The sequence below is a fragment of the Typha angustifolia genome, chromosome 6 (assembly GCF_048772165.1).
Source record: "Typha angustifolia cultivar Huaian chromosome 6, ASM4877216v1, whole genome shotgun sequence".
Classification (NCBI taxonomy): Eukaryota; Viridiplantae; Streptophyta; class Magnoliopsida; order Poales; family Typhaceae; genus Typha; species Typha angustifolia.
Genome location: NC_133244.1, coordinates 3,646,730 through 3,664,384, shown reverse-complemented (window position 1 = coordinate 3,664,384; position 17,655 = coordinate 3,646,730). Strand labels below are relative to the sequence as shown.

Genomic DNA, 17,655 nt, shown 5'->3' with positions numbered 1-17,655 from the left:
TGACGAAAAGATCGACGAAAGCCACCCTGACGTTCCTTAGCTTAGGAAAATTTGATGCAATCGTGGCTATTGGGTTCGGCCATGCAGAGGTCTTCGGTGGACATAGTGGCTACCACTGGATGGTAATTGGCTCGAGGAAGCCGATCGTGATTGTCAGTGGTCGCTGGAATGCCGGAGTAGGAGTTGTGGTTCGTGGACCGCAAGCTGAATTCATCCACTCTTTTGCTGGCTCGGTTGAGGCAGGGTCAGCCCTTGAAGTTGAAGCCCAGGTGCTACTCAAAGCCATTATAGCTGCTCTTAATATAAAGCTCAAGAAAATGGTTTCTTAAAGTGATTCGTTAATTGTCACCAACACTATGAATGAAACGGAGGAAACACTGTGGACTTTCCGTAATTGGATTGCCCGTTTTGATAGATGTGATACGTCTAATCTAAAGTGGATTCTCAGGTCTTTTGATAAAGGACCACTTTATTATATTTAAAGATGTGTCAGTAGTTAACAGTATTGAAATTGATAGGTGGCATCAACTAAGGACATTGAAATTGATTGGTAGGTGGCAACAGAGAATAATCTAGCATTGAAGTTGGTAAGTGGGATCAATCGGGAGCTCAAACCTAAGGAACTATATTAGGTGGTGTCTATAATTTATCTATATTATTATAATAAATAGGCTCAATTCAGTGAACCCAATCTTCTCTATAAGATGATTCGATCAGACTTGGATTATATCAAAAAGTTACAAAAGTGTGGGAATATATTTAGGTGGTCAACAATTTTTGAAAAGTCTTAAGGCATTGATATTGTTAATTCATATGACAATTCTAATAGTTTTACTTTAATCACAAGTATAAAAAAATTTAAACACTACGAAAATAAATATAAGAAGCTAAAGTGATTTACACAAAAGTAGGGAGGTAAACTACATTTAACTCTATTTATTATTAAAGTGGATGATTAAATCTTAATAAGAGTAGCTTAAGTGGAGATTGTCTCGTTGAATGTAATAAGTTAGGATCATCTAAAATTCTAGAAAACATGGAACCTTATAATGTCGTGATCTCCTTTTGAATTATTTATATCTAAATATACAACAAAACTGATTAGTAAACAAGTATTAAAGTTATAACCATATTAGATAAATTCTCTAGCTCTCCTAGTGGCATCATAAACTATAACACATCGGTAACGTTTGAACGAGATTTTAACAACAATTTCACTTTTTTCCTATTTGAGAACACAGAATATTTAATGCGACACCTACTCTGTATTCAATATACGGCGGCAGAAATAATGAATTGGGACAGTTGGGAGATAAAAAAAGGCCCCATTTACAATTATTCCCCACGTTCTCCCTTCCCACTTTTAATTCTCCCTTCCCACTTTTAATTCTAAAACACTAACTTACCAATTAAAAAACCTAAAACCCTACATAATTACATTCGATACTTCCCCATTAATCTCAAGTTTTTGACCAAAATAGACCCATTTTATATAATTTTTTTTTATCGAAATAGACTTACTCAAACTTATTACAAAATGAGATCTAATATAATGTAGCCTTAACAAAAATGCTGAACTAATTAACATTTTTAAAAACTCTAATCTATTCAGTGTTTTTATTGTCAGGCATTTTTTGTCTTAATTACTGAAAGGCTAAGTTAAAAAGATTTATATACATAAAATGATGATCAGTTCAATGTTTTAGGATCAAATAAAAGCACTAAATTGATCGGCATTTTTGTTTAGAGAAAAATAGCTGACGAGTTCAACGTTTTTATTAGGGCTACAGTAAATTATACAATTAATTAGATTCTATTTAGTAATAAATCAAAGGGTAAACCATTTCGGTATTAAAAATTTAGAAGAGTACTAGTTTGGTTAAAAACTCGTGATTTTCCACCCAATTTCTCTCAAACCCCTTGAACATTAATTCTTCCTCGTTGTCCTTCACTCATGAAACATGATAGTTAACTATAGTTATTAAAACCGGACAGATTGGGCGTCAGATCGGTGTCGATTCGGTTATGAGACTAAAAATGTAATTGACCTAGTAAAAGCGGACCAATCCAATGGTTCAAACAGCTAGGAAAAAACCGACCTGATAATAACTTGTGCTTTACAAATAGATTCCTATAAACCGATTAAATTGCTCTTTTTTTTAAAACAAATTAACTATTTCTCCTTAATAATCAACTACTATTATTTACACTTAGGGTAATTTAAGACTAAAATTAAAACACTTATATTTTTAAAAAATAAAAGTGTAATTAAGAATGATTTTGTCCGTCATATGATTTGATGTATTTAAATCAGAATATACTTAAACATGGCTAAACTTGGATGACTATAATTGTATTTGTTTATAGATATTTTTTTAGCCTTTAAGATTATTTAGAACTATAAATATATTGTTTAAATATTTAAAATAATTTTTAATAAACCAACGATGCTCTTAACCTCTGATTGAAAATATTCAATGGTTTAATCACACAACACATGGAATGAGACCTGCACCTTTAATTTACGGCGGTGGGAAAGTAATAATTGGGACAGTTGAACACGCCAACCTCATTTACTAGCTCCGTGGTCCCCTTGCCTACAATTACTTATACTCAATCCCTCCCACTCCACCACATCCCTACTTTCCACCCTGTTTCTCTGCTCTCAACCAAAACCACTTCCAACCTCGTTTACACCAAATGGGTTGCATTATGAAGCTGTTCCTATTGTTAACAGCTGCTACTGCCGCGCAAGTTAACGCTGATACACTGGTGACTGGCACAATATTCTGTGACCAATGCAAGGATGGGGAACGCAGCATCTTCGACTATCCTCTATATGGTAGTTCTTGACTACGTCACATATTCTTGGCTCTTGAAGTTTGTTGCATTGCTAATAATATCGTTATGTTGCAAGGAGCTAAGGTGGCAGTCGAATGTGGCGGCGGCATTGGCGATTTGGCGAGGACATTAACGGAGGACACCACCAACTGGCTCGGATGCTACGCGATGAGGTTGGATGGAAGCGTGGATCTCAATGGCTGCAGTGCGCGGGTCTTGCAGGGCCCGACATCTTGTGGAGTTACGGGGCCGGCACGGGGGATGACGTTGATGTTTCGGATGCTGGGGATGGCGATGTACACGGTGGAGCCGCTGTTCTCGCAGCCTCAGGAGCCAACTTGGTTCTGCCCACGGGATGACCACTCTGCGCTGCCATCGTTGCCGCCTCCTTTGGGCCCAGCGTGGCCGCTGCCGTCCCCTCCACCGCCATCGGTACCCATATTAGAGGCCTCGGCTTGCCCTTACGAGTACGCCCTGTTATCTTCTATTCTCGTGCTTTAATCCAGTGATTTCTGCTGCTTTTTTCTTTCTTTCTTTTTGTCTTCCTTTCTTTCCTATTAGTAATTTCAATCGTAGTATCGACTAGTAGCCAACACTGCAGGACTTTCATATTATCCGTACTCTATTTTTCGGATAATTTATTGAGCTCGAATAAGATACGAGCTGGATAAAACATTACTTGGTAGTTGGTGGTAATTTGCAAACCTCTGATTTGCTATCCTAGTAAAAATTATTGGTTGCAGTACAGTCTGCAGGAATTTATTGACCGTATAATTATAAGAAGTTTCTATATTGGCTGATAAACACTTTAGTGGACAAAAGGGTAATAAACAACCAAAAATATTTAAGAATAATGATATATCCACAAACACATTAACGTAGAATAATAATTGTCATAAGATGAAAAGAGAAATTATTAATAAATAAAATCATACTACATCGTTATTGTTTGTAAATTATTTATAGAGTTTGCGAGCTAGCATTACTCAACATTTAACTGGCTTGGCAACTAAACCACATGCACTCTTCTTAGTATTCCTGACTACTAAACTCCCCATTCATATATAGGGGGGTTGATCGTATTTTTTTGACATATTTAACTGTCAATTTTTGGCTATTGTAACAATTGTGTCTCGCTTTGTTGGATGACTACCAAATAACAACAATTGTGTCTGGCTTTGTTGGATGACTACTAAAGCTCACTATCCTTAGATTTAAAGTTGCGATCAAGTATACTCTTAACCATCTAAGGCAGTCAAATGTAGAGACCGACAAAATTGGTGCTAAAAATATGTTTTCTTTTTAATCCCTCTTTTTTAGTTAAAAAAAAGTTTTGTTTCATATATTCTACAAACATTCTACAAAGAAGACACATGCATGGCAGCGCATGTTTATTGATAGTGATAGTTATGAGATTGAACAAAAAAAAAAAATATCAGTGAACATGATGATACCAAAATATTAGTAAAGTCTTTATAAGCATAATACTACTCTTGAAGGTAATTACTGTTATAAATGTTAAAAAAGACCACCCTGGATCATTAACGAACTTATTTAGAATAGTGGTCCTTGCCACATTACTAATGATAACATTCTGATTTTGAGAAATAACATAAATAGTTACATTCAAACTCATCTAGATCATATATCAATAGTTAATGTAGGAAAAAAGTAGCACAAATAGGTCATGATTATGGTAAAAAGTCATTGTATGATGTAATGATTATTTGGTTTTACTTGAATCTTGTTTTATTAAATGGTCATTATAATATCAATAGTGTTGAACTTAAATTTGTTATAACATTGCAAAAATGCCTAACCTTTCATGAGCAAATTCAATGAATAGGAAGTGGTTGATGCCAGAATACAAATGCTACTGGAAGGTGGTGAGTCCGGATACAACTGTTGCTTTGGCATTTGGACCTATTGCAGCTGAGAGATATGGGATAGAAATAACTTTGTGGGATGGACTCCACGGAAGGGGGGAGATCTATTACACGTTGCTTAGGGAAGGGATTACATCCCTCCTAAATTCCTTTAATACCATAACATTCTCCCATTCCACTGTCAGTGTGATTGACTACATGAACCAAGCCTTGCTTGATTCTCCTCAGCAAGCTCTAGTAACAGCGTTAAGATTTAGAAGGGCTAACTTGGGCAATTATGGTCCAACTAATGTCAGCTGCAATTTCATCGCTTGTTCCTAAATGAGATTGTAGTAGCTAATTAGTATATTGTTAGCCCTAATTATTGATTTCATGTAACCCTTAAAAATGATCATATGCTATATAATATTGGTGGATATTATTGTGACTAATTTTGTTGTAGTAGAGCCAGCATAACATATTTCTTCTTTTAATATAATAAATTTTCAACCAACAATACAAATAGATTTTTAGAAATTCTACTTATAACTTAGACAAATTATTCAAACAAAAAAGAAATTTATTGTTCTTGTTGAAGGGAGGATTTTTCTTTACGAAGATCCTAATCTATTATCTGATCACAGTTTTTATTTATTTATTTTTTTAGAGTAGTTTTTGATTAAAATTTTATTAGTTTAGTCTAGAAACAATTTGCAAGATGTCTCGAAGATATAATGCCTTCACTGTTAAATTTCTAAGAACTATATTTCGAATGAATTTAGGGACCAATCACTAAACCTAAATATTAAGAACAAAGATTGGAAACAATAACTTTTTATAAGAAATAAGAAGAATCCATTTAGGGAAATAGCACCTTTTAATCCATTTCAATACTTTATTTTTGATAAATTTGTGGGCATATTTAATGATATTATGAGCCCTTTTGTGTATTTGTAGAGTTACTATGGGGGTTTTTTTTTTCTTACCATATTTCATAGTTGTTTGATTTGAGATTTAGGAGCTTTGTGCATATTTGATAGTCTTTGTCACATTAGTGATATAGTAACTATTTACTTCATGGAGCTTCTTTGCTAGTATAATGGTTTATTTAGTTGTGAAATAAGAAAAAATTATGAGTGAGATAAAATGAGGACTTATGCTGGTATAAAGGACATTTTTTTTATCCCAATTTCTTAATGTTTGTCACATCAGAGATATAATAACTTTTAATTTCAAGCAGCTTACTTGCTTATATTAAAGATCCATTTAGTTGTGAGATAACAAAAATTAGCATTGAGATAGAATAAGGATTATTGAGGATAAAGAAAATTTTCATCCTAATTTCTTATTAGGTATTTGGTTGCATAAAAAAAGCATAAGTATTAGAATTAAAATATGAGATATATAGTGTTTGGTGATAGTAGTTGAAAAAAAGTATAGAAATGATCAAATTGACCTTAATAATCCTTTTCTATTTTAATTTAAATAGATATTTATTATTTATTTTCTTGGAGAAAGATAGGAAATAAGTTTGAAATAAAATATGAATTATAATCTTATTTATTAACTCATGTATTATCATATCATTATCATTTTTAGAATTTCTTGTTGAAAAATGATGCAATCCAACTAAACAACTAATCATGTTACCCGGTGAAGGGTTGCAATTGAATTATCCTTAGACCGTAAAAGGATTCTCTTGCCTGATATCTGGATGCGGTGCACATCGATCTTGCTAGGTGCGCATTGAGCTCAAGTTGGTGTAAATTTCTAAAAAAAAAATAGTATTCCTTCTCCTTGTATGCAATATTAAAAACGTAGATCATGATGTCAGAGATTCAATCTCCTGATTTCATATATTTTGAACATCATATAAATATTTTCTGACTATTTTTTTAAAACTGCATAGAATATAAATTTGTACAATTCAAAGACTCATTCAAATTCAAACTTGGACTTAATTTAAACTTAAAATGTATCAATCAACCATACTTCCATTCACTTTGGCTGTAAGGTGAGAACTGAGGAAATCCAGATATGCAAGCACAGAGCTCACGTAGGTGTCGCCTCTCCTCTAGATGACCTTGATCTCGTATTCCATCGAGGGATTATGTTGTGTTATATATGGTGTCGAAGAATTTGAATCAGTCATATTCATTCTCCTAGTTACGACTCTGACTGAGAATATCAAGGAACGATGATTCTAATATTAAATTGATGCAACTTGGCAAAGAGCTGCACTCACACCCAAATAAGCCCAAGACAACAAAGAGGGTGCTTTGCTGTTTTACTTGATGTGGTGTACATTGGCCTTCGTCCAAAAGCTGCTTGGGGACTTTTGAAGTGCTGAGCATCAAGTATAGTGGGTGCGCACGGACGCAGGCCGGTGAACCTTTTTAGGGCTGAACTGGAAGGCTAACGTAGATGAGGCTTTAGATTAAACTTCTATCCCCTCTTTTGTTTGACTTCAAGGGGTGTCATAGGTTTAGTAACCAAACAATTTTTTATTCCTAACTAAATTCACTCCACAATAAAGAGATGGAGAAAAAAAAAAATTTAATTTGAATTCAAATAGATTCTAATTTTACCCTTCAAATGATGTATATCTATCATTTTCATGTCTTATCAACATTTTCTTTTCTTCTCTCCCTCTCCTCTCTCTTCTAAATAACTCATCAGTTAAAAAAATTAAAATTAAATCATAATAAACGGTTAAATGGCTTAAAAGAGAAGCCTATTAAAAAATTCTAAATAGAAAGTTATTTGTGCCAAAATTTTCACTTTTGCTAGGTTAGAAAGCTGGGTGCCATCTTAGTGATTTTTGTGAGCTTACATCCTAGCAAGCCCCCAATGTAAGGCACTTTTGCGGCCTTACAAGGTTATAAAGAGGGGAAAAGTCTAATTAAGTATACAAATCAAGGGTTGTGTAACGTCTTGTAGTTAGAAATTTGCTTGCCATCCTAGTCTGATTTTATGGGCTTATAAGCCACAAGCCCCCAAAACAAATTGTATCTAAGCTTATAAATATGTTTGAAAGCTTACGAGTTTGCCACGCACTGCATAGCTATATGTTTATATTGTCACACACTACATAACTATATATCTACACTACACTCTATATATCTAGATTACCACGCACTACATGCTATATGCTTGCACTATAATATTATATAGCTATATATCTATATTACCACGCACAACATGCTATATACCTACACTATGATATAATATCATGCATTATATGGTTATATATCCATACTTTCATATAATATATGTATATATTCCACACTATTACGTACTAATAAATTTATATTTATCCTAATAGAGATATATAAAGCATTTTAAACCCACATTTGTAGTAAAAAATATTTTAGAAAAATATATATATTATTACTAATACATTATATCCAATTACTAGTATTTTTATTATTTGGTATAAAATATCACCAAAGAGTGATCACACATCTTTACAAAGACTAACGGTGAAAGATTAAATGAAATGTAGGAAAGTGAAAAGGAACATGGAGGCCACTTGTGGTCGAATTTATACGACCTTTACCTTTAAAGGAAACTCTATGCCTGCTGTAAAGGTGGGTAGGGTTCATCTAAAGTTGCTTATTCTAGCTTGATTAGCCGGTAACCTTTCACCGACTTTACCCATCCACGCGCGTCAAATCAGACGACGCAATCTTTCAAACCCTTGCATAGGTCGCTCTCTTGCCTTGGTGTTTTCACTCCCCACTCTCCACCTTCCTCAGCCCAAATTATTATCCGAGATCCGAGGGGAACCGCAACCTTGATAGATTGTTCTCGGTCTCAGCTAAGGGCCTCTTCGCATCATCTTTTAACAGGATTTCTGCATGTTAGTCTTTCCTAAAATTAAGTTTCTTTAGATAATGGGTACGGAGAGATGAAAGAAGAGCCAAAAAGTTCTCCAAAAAAAAAGGAATTATTTAAATGATGAGTGCAGCAACAAAACAATATAATCGAAGCATCTTCTACTCATAAATAAAGGAATTGTTTCACAGTTATTTCATGGCAGCAAAGAGTAATCAGACAGGTACGGCGCCCTCTGCAATTTAGATGGTAAGTTGCGGAAGACTTGGGCGGGGTGGCCAAATTTATAGGGCTAAGTTTCAGCTATAAAATGCTGCACTCACAGAAAATAAAAAGGAACCAGCAAAAGTTTGATGGAAGTAACACATACTAAATACTAACAAGGAACTAATCTTACAGATCTGAAAAAGGGGGCATTCTTGGTCAACAAAGAAATGGGAAAACGGACACGACATTTACATGCATGTAAGATTATGATTGTTACTGATGTAACAATTCTGGGTATTGAAGAGCTATTATCTGCTTTAGTGACTTCAGCGATGATTTGAATTTTGAGTGCTGTTCAGCCACTGCAATACGTGAATAAAGTTCAAAGTTGATGGGATTAGATGAACTGGAATTATTTGTAATAAAGCACTTTAAAAGGGAAGAGGACCAAACACATACCATGCATCATAGCTTTGATTTCCTTGGAAAAATCTTCAATCCGACCCAAAACTGGTCGGATCCCACAAGACTGGGATACACAAAATTCCAGGTACACAGATTTTTCCAGAATCTGTAACAACAGGAGGCACACATTCTCTGTTTCCACAGGAAGACATTTTGATCTGTTGCCCTCGCACATGTCAGTGATTATGGCAGTTGTTTGATCCTAAGCAAGACAATCGCCACCCAATTAAGAAATTCAATGATAAGGCACAAACATAAAAAATGCAAAACTGAATTCAACTTATAACAGGGTGTCTGACTTGTTCTCCAAACAGAGACAATAAATACAAATGGAACCTCCAAATATTGTTGCTAACTAAATTGATTTTTCTTGGGATCATGTTATTTAATAATGGTGACAACATTTAGTGATAATTTAATAGTACCAAATACAAGAAACTGTTGGAAGTCTGGACTTAGAGAAATCAAATTTCACAATTCCCTGCACTTAAGAATTCAGATGATTTAAGTTAAATTTATTCAATTATGTTTGCTCTATAGATTCGCAGGATCTGGAGTCTCACAGACTCAAATTCTCCAATTCTACACAGCTCTATGCAGGCACTTAGGCATAAGATACGGGAACATCAAATATAGTTTTTTTTTTCTCTTTCTGCAAAAAATCAAATGTAAGTCTTTCATGTAGAAACTAGTAAACTAAATTTAAGGTGATACAAGTATTAACTATCAAATATATTTGAAAGCTATAAATAGATACGTAATTACTGCTAATGTAATTAATACCTGTAATCCATGCAGAATCTCAGGCATAGGAAGCTCAGGGAAATGGGCAAGATCAATAAAAGCCACCTCTTCTGCCCTTTTAACTGCTGCTTTAGCTTGCATGCACAGGAACTTCAAAATTAGAAAAGCAATTTTATAAATCTGTGTAGCAACCATGTTGGTAAAAAGAGTTGGCCAAACCAAATCAGAATCTTCATTAGCCTGATCTTTGTTAACTAATGGCAATCCTGCATGTGTCTGATCAGAAACAGTTGCATTTCTCATGGAACAGAGAGAGAGAGAAAACCATCCTTGTTTACTTTTCATTGCTGATGGAATCTCATCAAAGTCCACCTCCTCCTTGACAGTTGGTGGACATTCAAAATGTAAGTTGAAATTCGAGGACTCTCCACCTCTCAAATTTCCCTTGCTTATAAAGGCTAAAAGGTGGATAATTGTCTCATTTAGTCCAGAAGTTATTTCCTTCATACCCATGCTCCACAAAGCGTGATGTTTTGCAAGCTCACATATTAGCATGAGAGTGTGTTCAGTTAGAATCAGATCTCCAAGGGATGTCTTTGATTTTTGGAGTATTCCTCTATTCTTGCTCTGATCATCAACAGGAACATTTGGTGCAGAAAGAGAAAAGGAAAAAATAATGTGTGCCTTCTCCGAAAGAAAACGTATTGAATTGTCCACAATATCTATATAAGAATCATCACCAATGCAATAAATCACTGATGTCATAATAGCCAAGCCAAGTTGCCAGAGGTGCACATGCTTTCCTTGGCTAATACTGCTAGTTCCATCACTAAGTAAAGGATCACCAATATTTAGCTGACTTAAAAGCACCTTTAAGGAAGAAAAAATATCAGCCAAATGAAGCATCTTAGCACCATCTTTTGTGCGCGCCAAGGTCAAACAAAAATTAAAGATCACATGAGCAGAAACTGAAGCGTCCTTCATTAGAACCTTTCGGAGGATAACCTGTAGTCGAAGGTGCTTTTGTAGGACGGGAAACCAAATATTAGGAGTCAAATAACCCTTCAGCATTAAATCCAATGATGCCACAGAGGGGTTAGAGTATTCACTGTTCTCTGCATACTTGCAGAGAACAGGTAACACTCCAATACTTGAAATAGACACTTCAGAAAAGAGGTTTAATTCAAGATCAGGTTCATCTTTCATATTCTCTACAGAATAAGTGAACCGAAGTGAAGTCAGAAGTAACATAAGAAGAAGCTTCACTACTTTGTTAGGGGCCAGATTGAATGGCCTGATATCAGATAAAATTTGAATGACTGATCCTGAAGTTTTTATAAGAAGTGCAAGGATAGGAAAGAACTCTCTCCTGCATTTCCTTTGCTCAAAATGGATTCTTGTGAGAGTAAGTAACAGTTCAGCATGAGCTGAAAGGAACTGAAGCAAAACCTCATTCGTGTTAGAATGTGGAATTGCTGAATCTACTGTTTCCTGCAGAGTCTTGCAAACATATCGGATACCTGATAAGACGAGCTGGTCAGACATCCCTTCAACAAGTAATTTCGACTTCCGTTCATCACTCTGTAAAATTTTACAACATCAGCATCATGAAAAATGATTCAGAGATAAGAAGGATAAAGGTAAAATAGAAACCCTTCTATCATGAAAAAGGTAAAGTGTGAAAAGACTAACTCTTCCCATGTAGACAGATAAAGCTGCTATTAAAGATTTCAAAGCAAAATGCTTTGAAGCTGATTCCGACATCATCAAATTTGCATTATGGATAATCATTAACATCTTCTCAGCTATTTCTTTGGATTCCTTCCAACCAGAACCAGAATAACACCATAAATCAATCCCGAGTTCGCGTCGTATGTGTAAAACATCAAACATACAAGAGTCCTTGACAACTTGTGCGGAGCTCTTATCCTTTCTCCGCTCCTCATTCTGAAAAGCTTCTAAAGAAAGTAGGAAATGTAAAAGCTCCTGAAATGGACCTGACGTAATTTCACGACCTTCAAGCTCTCCTTGTAGATGGTAATAAAGATCATTCATTACAAGATTGCTGAGTTCTTTTCTACCACTGCAGCCATAAAATCTCAAGTTACCATACATAAGCACAACGATACATTTTATTAGTACTATGATTACTGTAAAAATATGAAGGACCTACTAAATATAAAAGAAGCAAACCCTCCGTTATAACAAATCCTAGATAAATCAATTATAAGAATACAAGATGTTTCCCAAAAAAGCAAACTGCTCATCACTCTAAATATTTGAATGCCTATTTTATCTCACTCAAATTATTTGAATGCCTAAACATATACCGAATCACTCTAAATTTTTTAATGCCTAAACATATATTAAGAAGTTCATGCCAGTACTTAATTAGGTAGGGTTTTACAGCAGTTTTATTTAGAGATAATGACATAAAACCAAATAGGTCAAGACTCTAGCTTCAAGATACATAAACTTCTGATTTAGAAATATGCCAGCAAAGGGAAATCCCCCTTTTACACTTTCCAAGCAATCAGTTAAGGCTCGGGGTTGTAAAAAGTTGTCCCATGTGGAGAGGTAAGTACCTATCTTTATTTTGACTCATTTTGAGCTTTTCCAAATATAGAAGGTATCCAACGGCTACAAAATTGTCCAACCAAAGGATAATCAATGGCTACAAAATTGTCCAAACAAAGGATAATCAATGGCTACAAATTTTCCTGTTCTTTTTGAAAAGATTTAACATAGAGCTTTTGTGTGTGTGTGTATGTGTGTGTGTGTGTCTCAGTTTATTTATGGATATATACACAGAATCATGTTGATCCAAACAAAAGCATGTATCTGCATGCGTATTTTCCATAACGAACCATTCGATGACTTTGATGTCTTTCTTGAGGGATGTCTTAAGTTTGTCTGACTAAAATCCAAATGATAAATTAGAAAAATGCATATCATCCATAGATTCAAACTGATTTATGACAAAGTAAATTTTACACAACAATAAAAAGAAATTGTTCACGTAATCTTTTAATGTAGCACAAGATGTAATAAACAATTCAAATTTCTAGTGAAAATTTCAAATGTCTAGATAATGGATGATACTTATAACTGATTTAAAAGTCAGATCATGGTTACCTGCTTGGAGTAACCTAGTTAGTATTACAATAAAACTATGCTTCTACTCAATAAAGTCATGGCAATTCCTAAGAAAAGATGTTTTTAGAATCTTATATTTCATTATGGCAGTAAAGCCAAAATTCTGAGCTGAGAGCAAGAGTTCGAGAAAATGACACGTATTGCCGGTATCAGCCTAGCAGTATTAGAGCAATTTTTAATTATGTCAAGTTCCAAAAAATTATTTTAATTTGCAGGAAATATCTTAAACCCTTAAAATAATAATAAGTCTAAAATCTAAAAAAAAAATACTACTTTCTCAATTTCACTCCAACTCATTCTCTTTTCTCTCTCACACAAATTAAAAAAAAAATCTCCTTTTGTTCCACTCTCCCACTCTCCTCCACTGCTCACTTCATCTCTCATCCTCTATCAAAAAAATAATAATAATAAAAAAAATAAAAAAAATAAAAAATCTCAATCTCACTTCCTTTCTCACATGCAGCCCCCTCACAGCCTTCACTGATCCAATCTTTGTCAACCCCAATGTCCAACTCCTCAATTCACACTTGACTACGCTCACCAGCCCAACCACACTAGCCACATTGACATCTCTTTCATCTTCTGCAGTCTCGCCATTCTTCCTTTATTAGGTCTTATCATATATGCATTTTATTATTTCTCTCATATGCTCCTCTCCCTCGAGATCATGGGCAATCGATTGATCCGATGACTGAAATGGGTTCAATGGACCGGGATCAGCTGATCCAACCGATAACTCACTGAAACCAATCTACCAATCTGTTTCTCATGAAGCAGATAATGCTCATTTTGGAGGGGTGCCATTTATGTCTTCATGGTAAGTGCCGTCCGGTACCAGCCCGGTTGGTAGACACACAACAATCCATGGTATGAAGACTGATAAGATATTTCAAACTAGAGAGTTGATAATTGGTCTTTAGGTGTTTTTAGTAGGTCAATGCTTGAGTTATGTTTCAAATTTCAGTATTTATTTGGCATATTTACATATTTTTTTGTACCTTTCATGTTTGGTCGTCTTAGGCTTAATTCAAGTCAATTCTGAAATGTTGAAAAGACCAATTCCAACAGTACAAGAGACAAGATTGTCCACATAGTTCAGAGATGATATGCCAAACTAGGCACATGATAGAGCAACTTATTTTGCTGATATTAGCTATAGAAAGATACAATGATGCACTCTTAACAGGTCTGCAGTACTTATATGGGAAAGAACCTTTTTGATCTAATCTTACGAAGAAGCGGAGTTTCTTATCCACCCCTTGTTAAAAAATGGGAGGAAAGTCTCTTGTAACAATCATTATGGTTTTGTTTCAAATCAATAAAGAAAAGAGATCTTCTCCTTCCTTCATGTGAAGCAAACCCTACAGTGTGATTCTGATAAGCTTGGGTGAGTCTGATAATTATGCCTTTCCTTTAATCTATTATTTTCTTCTCCTTCTTTTCTTTCTTTTATATTATCTTTCTTCTCCTCTAACTACACTTTCTGATTTTCTTTTTTTTATCTTCATTGCAAAAAGTAGAGAATGGTTTACTTCAGATTCACTACTATAGTGATATCGGTAGTACTATAGCACCATGCAACCTTTTTCTTAAAAAAAGTTCATATTTCAGATCAGAGATCTTTTCTCTTGTTTCTCATTTTTCTACTCTATCGCATTCTCACTATTGAATACTATTTCTTTTCTTATATTTGATTTCTCTTCCTTGAAACCATACCTTCCCTATATCTGTCCTACATGAGTTTGGTAGCTTCCAATTGTCCATTTTGTTCTATCATAAAGGTTGATCCAAAGTGCACAAATATAGATCTAGTGAAGAATTTCATCAAAAGCCTATTCATAATCTAGTTTCTGATGATCCACGAGAGAAATATCAAGGTTTTATGATCTTTCAAAATATTGTTCTTATTCAGATTTATACGACAATACAAGGCAAAGTGACTGGTTTACAAAATGGATGAGCAAGGAAGCGTACCAACGGTGGCAAAAACTGCAACAATTTTCAACTGGAAAGTTGCATAAAGGGTTTTCTAAGGCTACATATTTAGAACTTGCTGTGTAGTATTACATACAACAGCAAAAAGGACATAAAATACCTATATCTAGGTTTTACATTACTCCCAAGGAATATTTAATCATAGCTGGTAGCCTGGTATAATACATGTTTCATTTAGAAGGCTGTCAAACAAACTGTGTCCAATCTTTTTGAGCTCTAGATTTCATAATTAGAGGCAAATGCATGATATCCAGATATGTTTGACATGAAAATGAGAGCAATGGCAAGCTGTATGCAATATTCATTACATGTTCAAATTTTAATTATTAAGGCTCTGCCCACCTCATCCACAGGACCAAAACTACCCTACCTTCCCCTCATAATGGTAAGTGTCCTAGTAAGACACTTCAGTAGTTAAACAATCACCTGAGCTTACATTAAAAATATTGGTGAAAAATTTCATATTCAATGCAAACATGACTTCTCTTGTACTATTTCTCAACATTAGATTTCCCAAAATTAGATTCACAGATTAAGAATAGTAATAAGTTTTTCACTTAACATGACAGTAGAAGTATATTTATTCTGATAGTCATGTTCAGGAACATACCTATACCCACATAATGAATATTGTGATAGAAGAGCAGAAAATGCAGGATGTTGGCTCAACTGCAAAGGTAGATAATTGAGATGTGAAACAAAGAGATACTGATATAAGGTTTAAAATGTTGAACAAATAAAATTGGCAGATATTTTACTCCACAACCATCTGAATATGATATGAAATTACAATTATAATTTAACATAGACTGACCTTAGCGGATATGACATGTAACTGCTTAACTAGTGGCATGGACAAGCTTCCCATATCACCAGTTGATACCTTTGTTATTAGATGCACAATGCAAAGGCAAACGACAACCTAAAGAGAATTGATATCATCAATCATCAATTACTACTCAGGCAGAAAAGAAAATGGAAAAAAAAAACTCATTTGACTCATAAATGTTAAAGATTGCATCATAGTGATCCAAAGAAAGTTTATAGAGCAGAATAAGGTAAAACATAATTGTCAAAAGCATGATATACATTGTTGATCTATTACCCCTATCAACTTAAGCCTTTGAGTCAAATGGTTACCTAACATGGCATCAGGGCAGAGATCCTGAGTTCAAATCTTGTTAAGTCTGTATCATTTAAAATATAAAATCTCAACCCATTTAAGACAAGTCCATTTGTTAGGTTTATCATAATATTTCAAACCTAGAAGAGGAGTTTTAGAATATAAAATCATTATTCTTTAACAGTTTAAGCTTTTAAGGTAGTTGATGAGTTAATGTAGTATTAGAATTAATTTAATAGAGGTCATAAATTCAAACCTTATTAGCTCGCTTTTATTCCGTATTCTCTAAAATTGTCGTGTGGTAGGTTGATTATGAAGCACGAATATAGATTCGAGATACGAAGATATGATAAATTCTTAATCGAATATGGATACGACAATAAATAAATTAGTAAATAATATATTGCCAACTAATATAACATATGGTAAAAAATGCATATCTCTCCAAAAATACATAGAAAAATCCAAGTTCCATGATAAATTGACCTACCTTAGTTACCTCACTAGCTCTGCTCCGAGCGCAAAGAGAGATGTGGAGCCCTAAGTGCAAAGAGAGAAAGAGAGAAAGAGAGAGAAAGCAGTGGAGCCTTAGTTTAGTCATGTCGTGAAGGCAGAGAGAAAAAGAGAGGGGCAGTGAAGCCCGACCTCATTGTCGATTATCATGTGAGGGAGGAAGCTAGAGTTTTCTCCTTGTCATCGCCATTCGCTTAGTGTCACCATCGCATGAGGAAGGGCTATGCCTTTCTCATTGTCATCATAGTCGCTGTCGACTATTATGTGAGGAGAAAGCAAGAGCTTTTCATCGTCGCGTACAGAGGAAGTTGGTTTGATTGATTCAGAACTGTATGGAAGGGTAAACGAAATATCTATGCTTTAGAGTGTCATTTATTATGTACCTAGGTGTCATATTAGGGGCCGCATATGAAATGGTGTTAATTGCTAAAAGCATAATATACATTATTGCTCCATCACCTATCAACATGAGCTTTTGGATCAACTGGTTGTCTAACAGTATAACCAAAATTGCAGTAGAAGTTCACCAAAGAGTACGAAATGAAACGAGCCTCTCACAAGACTAGGTCTAGGGTATAGAAAATGCATTGGCAACTGAATAGCAAAAATAAAGATAACCAAGATAGTACCGGTGGCTATAATTATTAAAAATCACGATAACCAAGGTAGGTCAAATTGACTAAAAGGAAATAAAGAGCGTAAATGATAGAAATAACTGAATTCAAATCATCGTAGGGTAAAACTAAATTCTAACCTAGAGTCGAGGCCTATTCGCTCTAATTATGACTCTGTTTATTGACCATAATTATCATGACTCATGCGCCTTAGAAAAGGGTGTAACCAAAGTAGAAGAGCAGGAAGGATCCTTAACACGAACATTTCTTAAAAGGTTATGGCAAAGATGAGGGA

General features: G+C 34.6%; 2 protein-coding genes across 3 annotated transcripts in view; one reads left to right on the top strand and one right to left on the bottom strand.

Moving 5' to 3' along the window:
- The first annotated feature begins 2,655 nt into the window (after positions 1–2,655).
- On the top strand, positions 2,656–5,133 carry LOC140761520 (uncharacterized). The gene is made up of 3 exons (XM_073098880.1): positions 2,656–2,842; positions 2,918–3,308; positions 4,688–5,133. Exons 1-3 carry the CDS (start codon positions 2,701–2,703, stop codon positions 5,046–5,048), a joined length of 894 nt encoding a protein of 297 aa, XP_072954981.1. The 5' UTR covers positions 2,656–2,700; the 3' UTR covers positions 5,049–5,133.
- A 3,556-nt stretch (positions 5,134–8,689) lies between these two features.
- The window catches only part of LOC140760869 (uncharacterized), an 84,973-nt gene continuing 76,007 nt past the window's right edge, over positions 8,690–17,655 (bottom strand). For both annotated transcript variants that reach the window (XM_073097928.1, XM_073097929.1), the window contains 6 exons: positions 15,925–16,032; positions 15,721–15,779; positions 11,652–12,042; positions 9,999–11,540; positions 9,210–9,417; positions 8,690–9,112 (listed from right to left, as the gene is read on the bottom strand). In XM_073097928.1, the coding sequence (XP_072954029.1) occupies positions 9,024–9,112; positions 9,210–9,417; positions 9,999–11,540; positions 11,652–12,042; positions 15,721–15,779; positions 15,925–16,032 (2,397 nt within the window). In that variant the 3' untranslated portion in view covers positions 8,690–9,023. The remainder of the gene's footprint in view (positions 9,113–9,209; positions 9,418–9,998; positions 11,541–11,651; positions 12,043–15,720; positions 15,780–15,924; positions 16,033–17,655) is intronic.

Excerpts from the sequence above, each read along its gene's own strand:
- LOC140761520 (XM_073098880.1), top strand. The coding sequence starts at position 2,701 with ATGGGTTGCATTATGAAGCTGTTCCTATTGTTAACAGCTGCTACTGCC. Across the intron at positions 2,843-2,917 it reads CTTCGACTATCCTCTATATG|GAGCTAAGGTGGCAGTCGAA; the intron begins GTAGTTCTTGAC and ends TTATGTTGCAAG. Across the intron at positions 3,309-4,687 it reads GCCTCGGCTTGCCCTTACGA|GAAGTGGTTGATGCCAGAAT; the intron begins GTACGCCCTGTT and ends TTCAATGAATAG.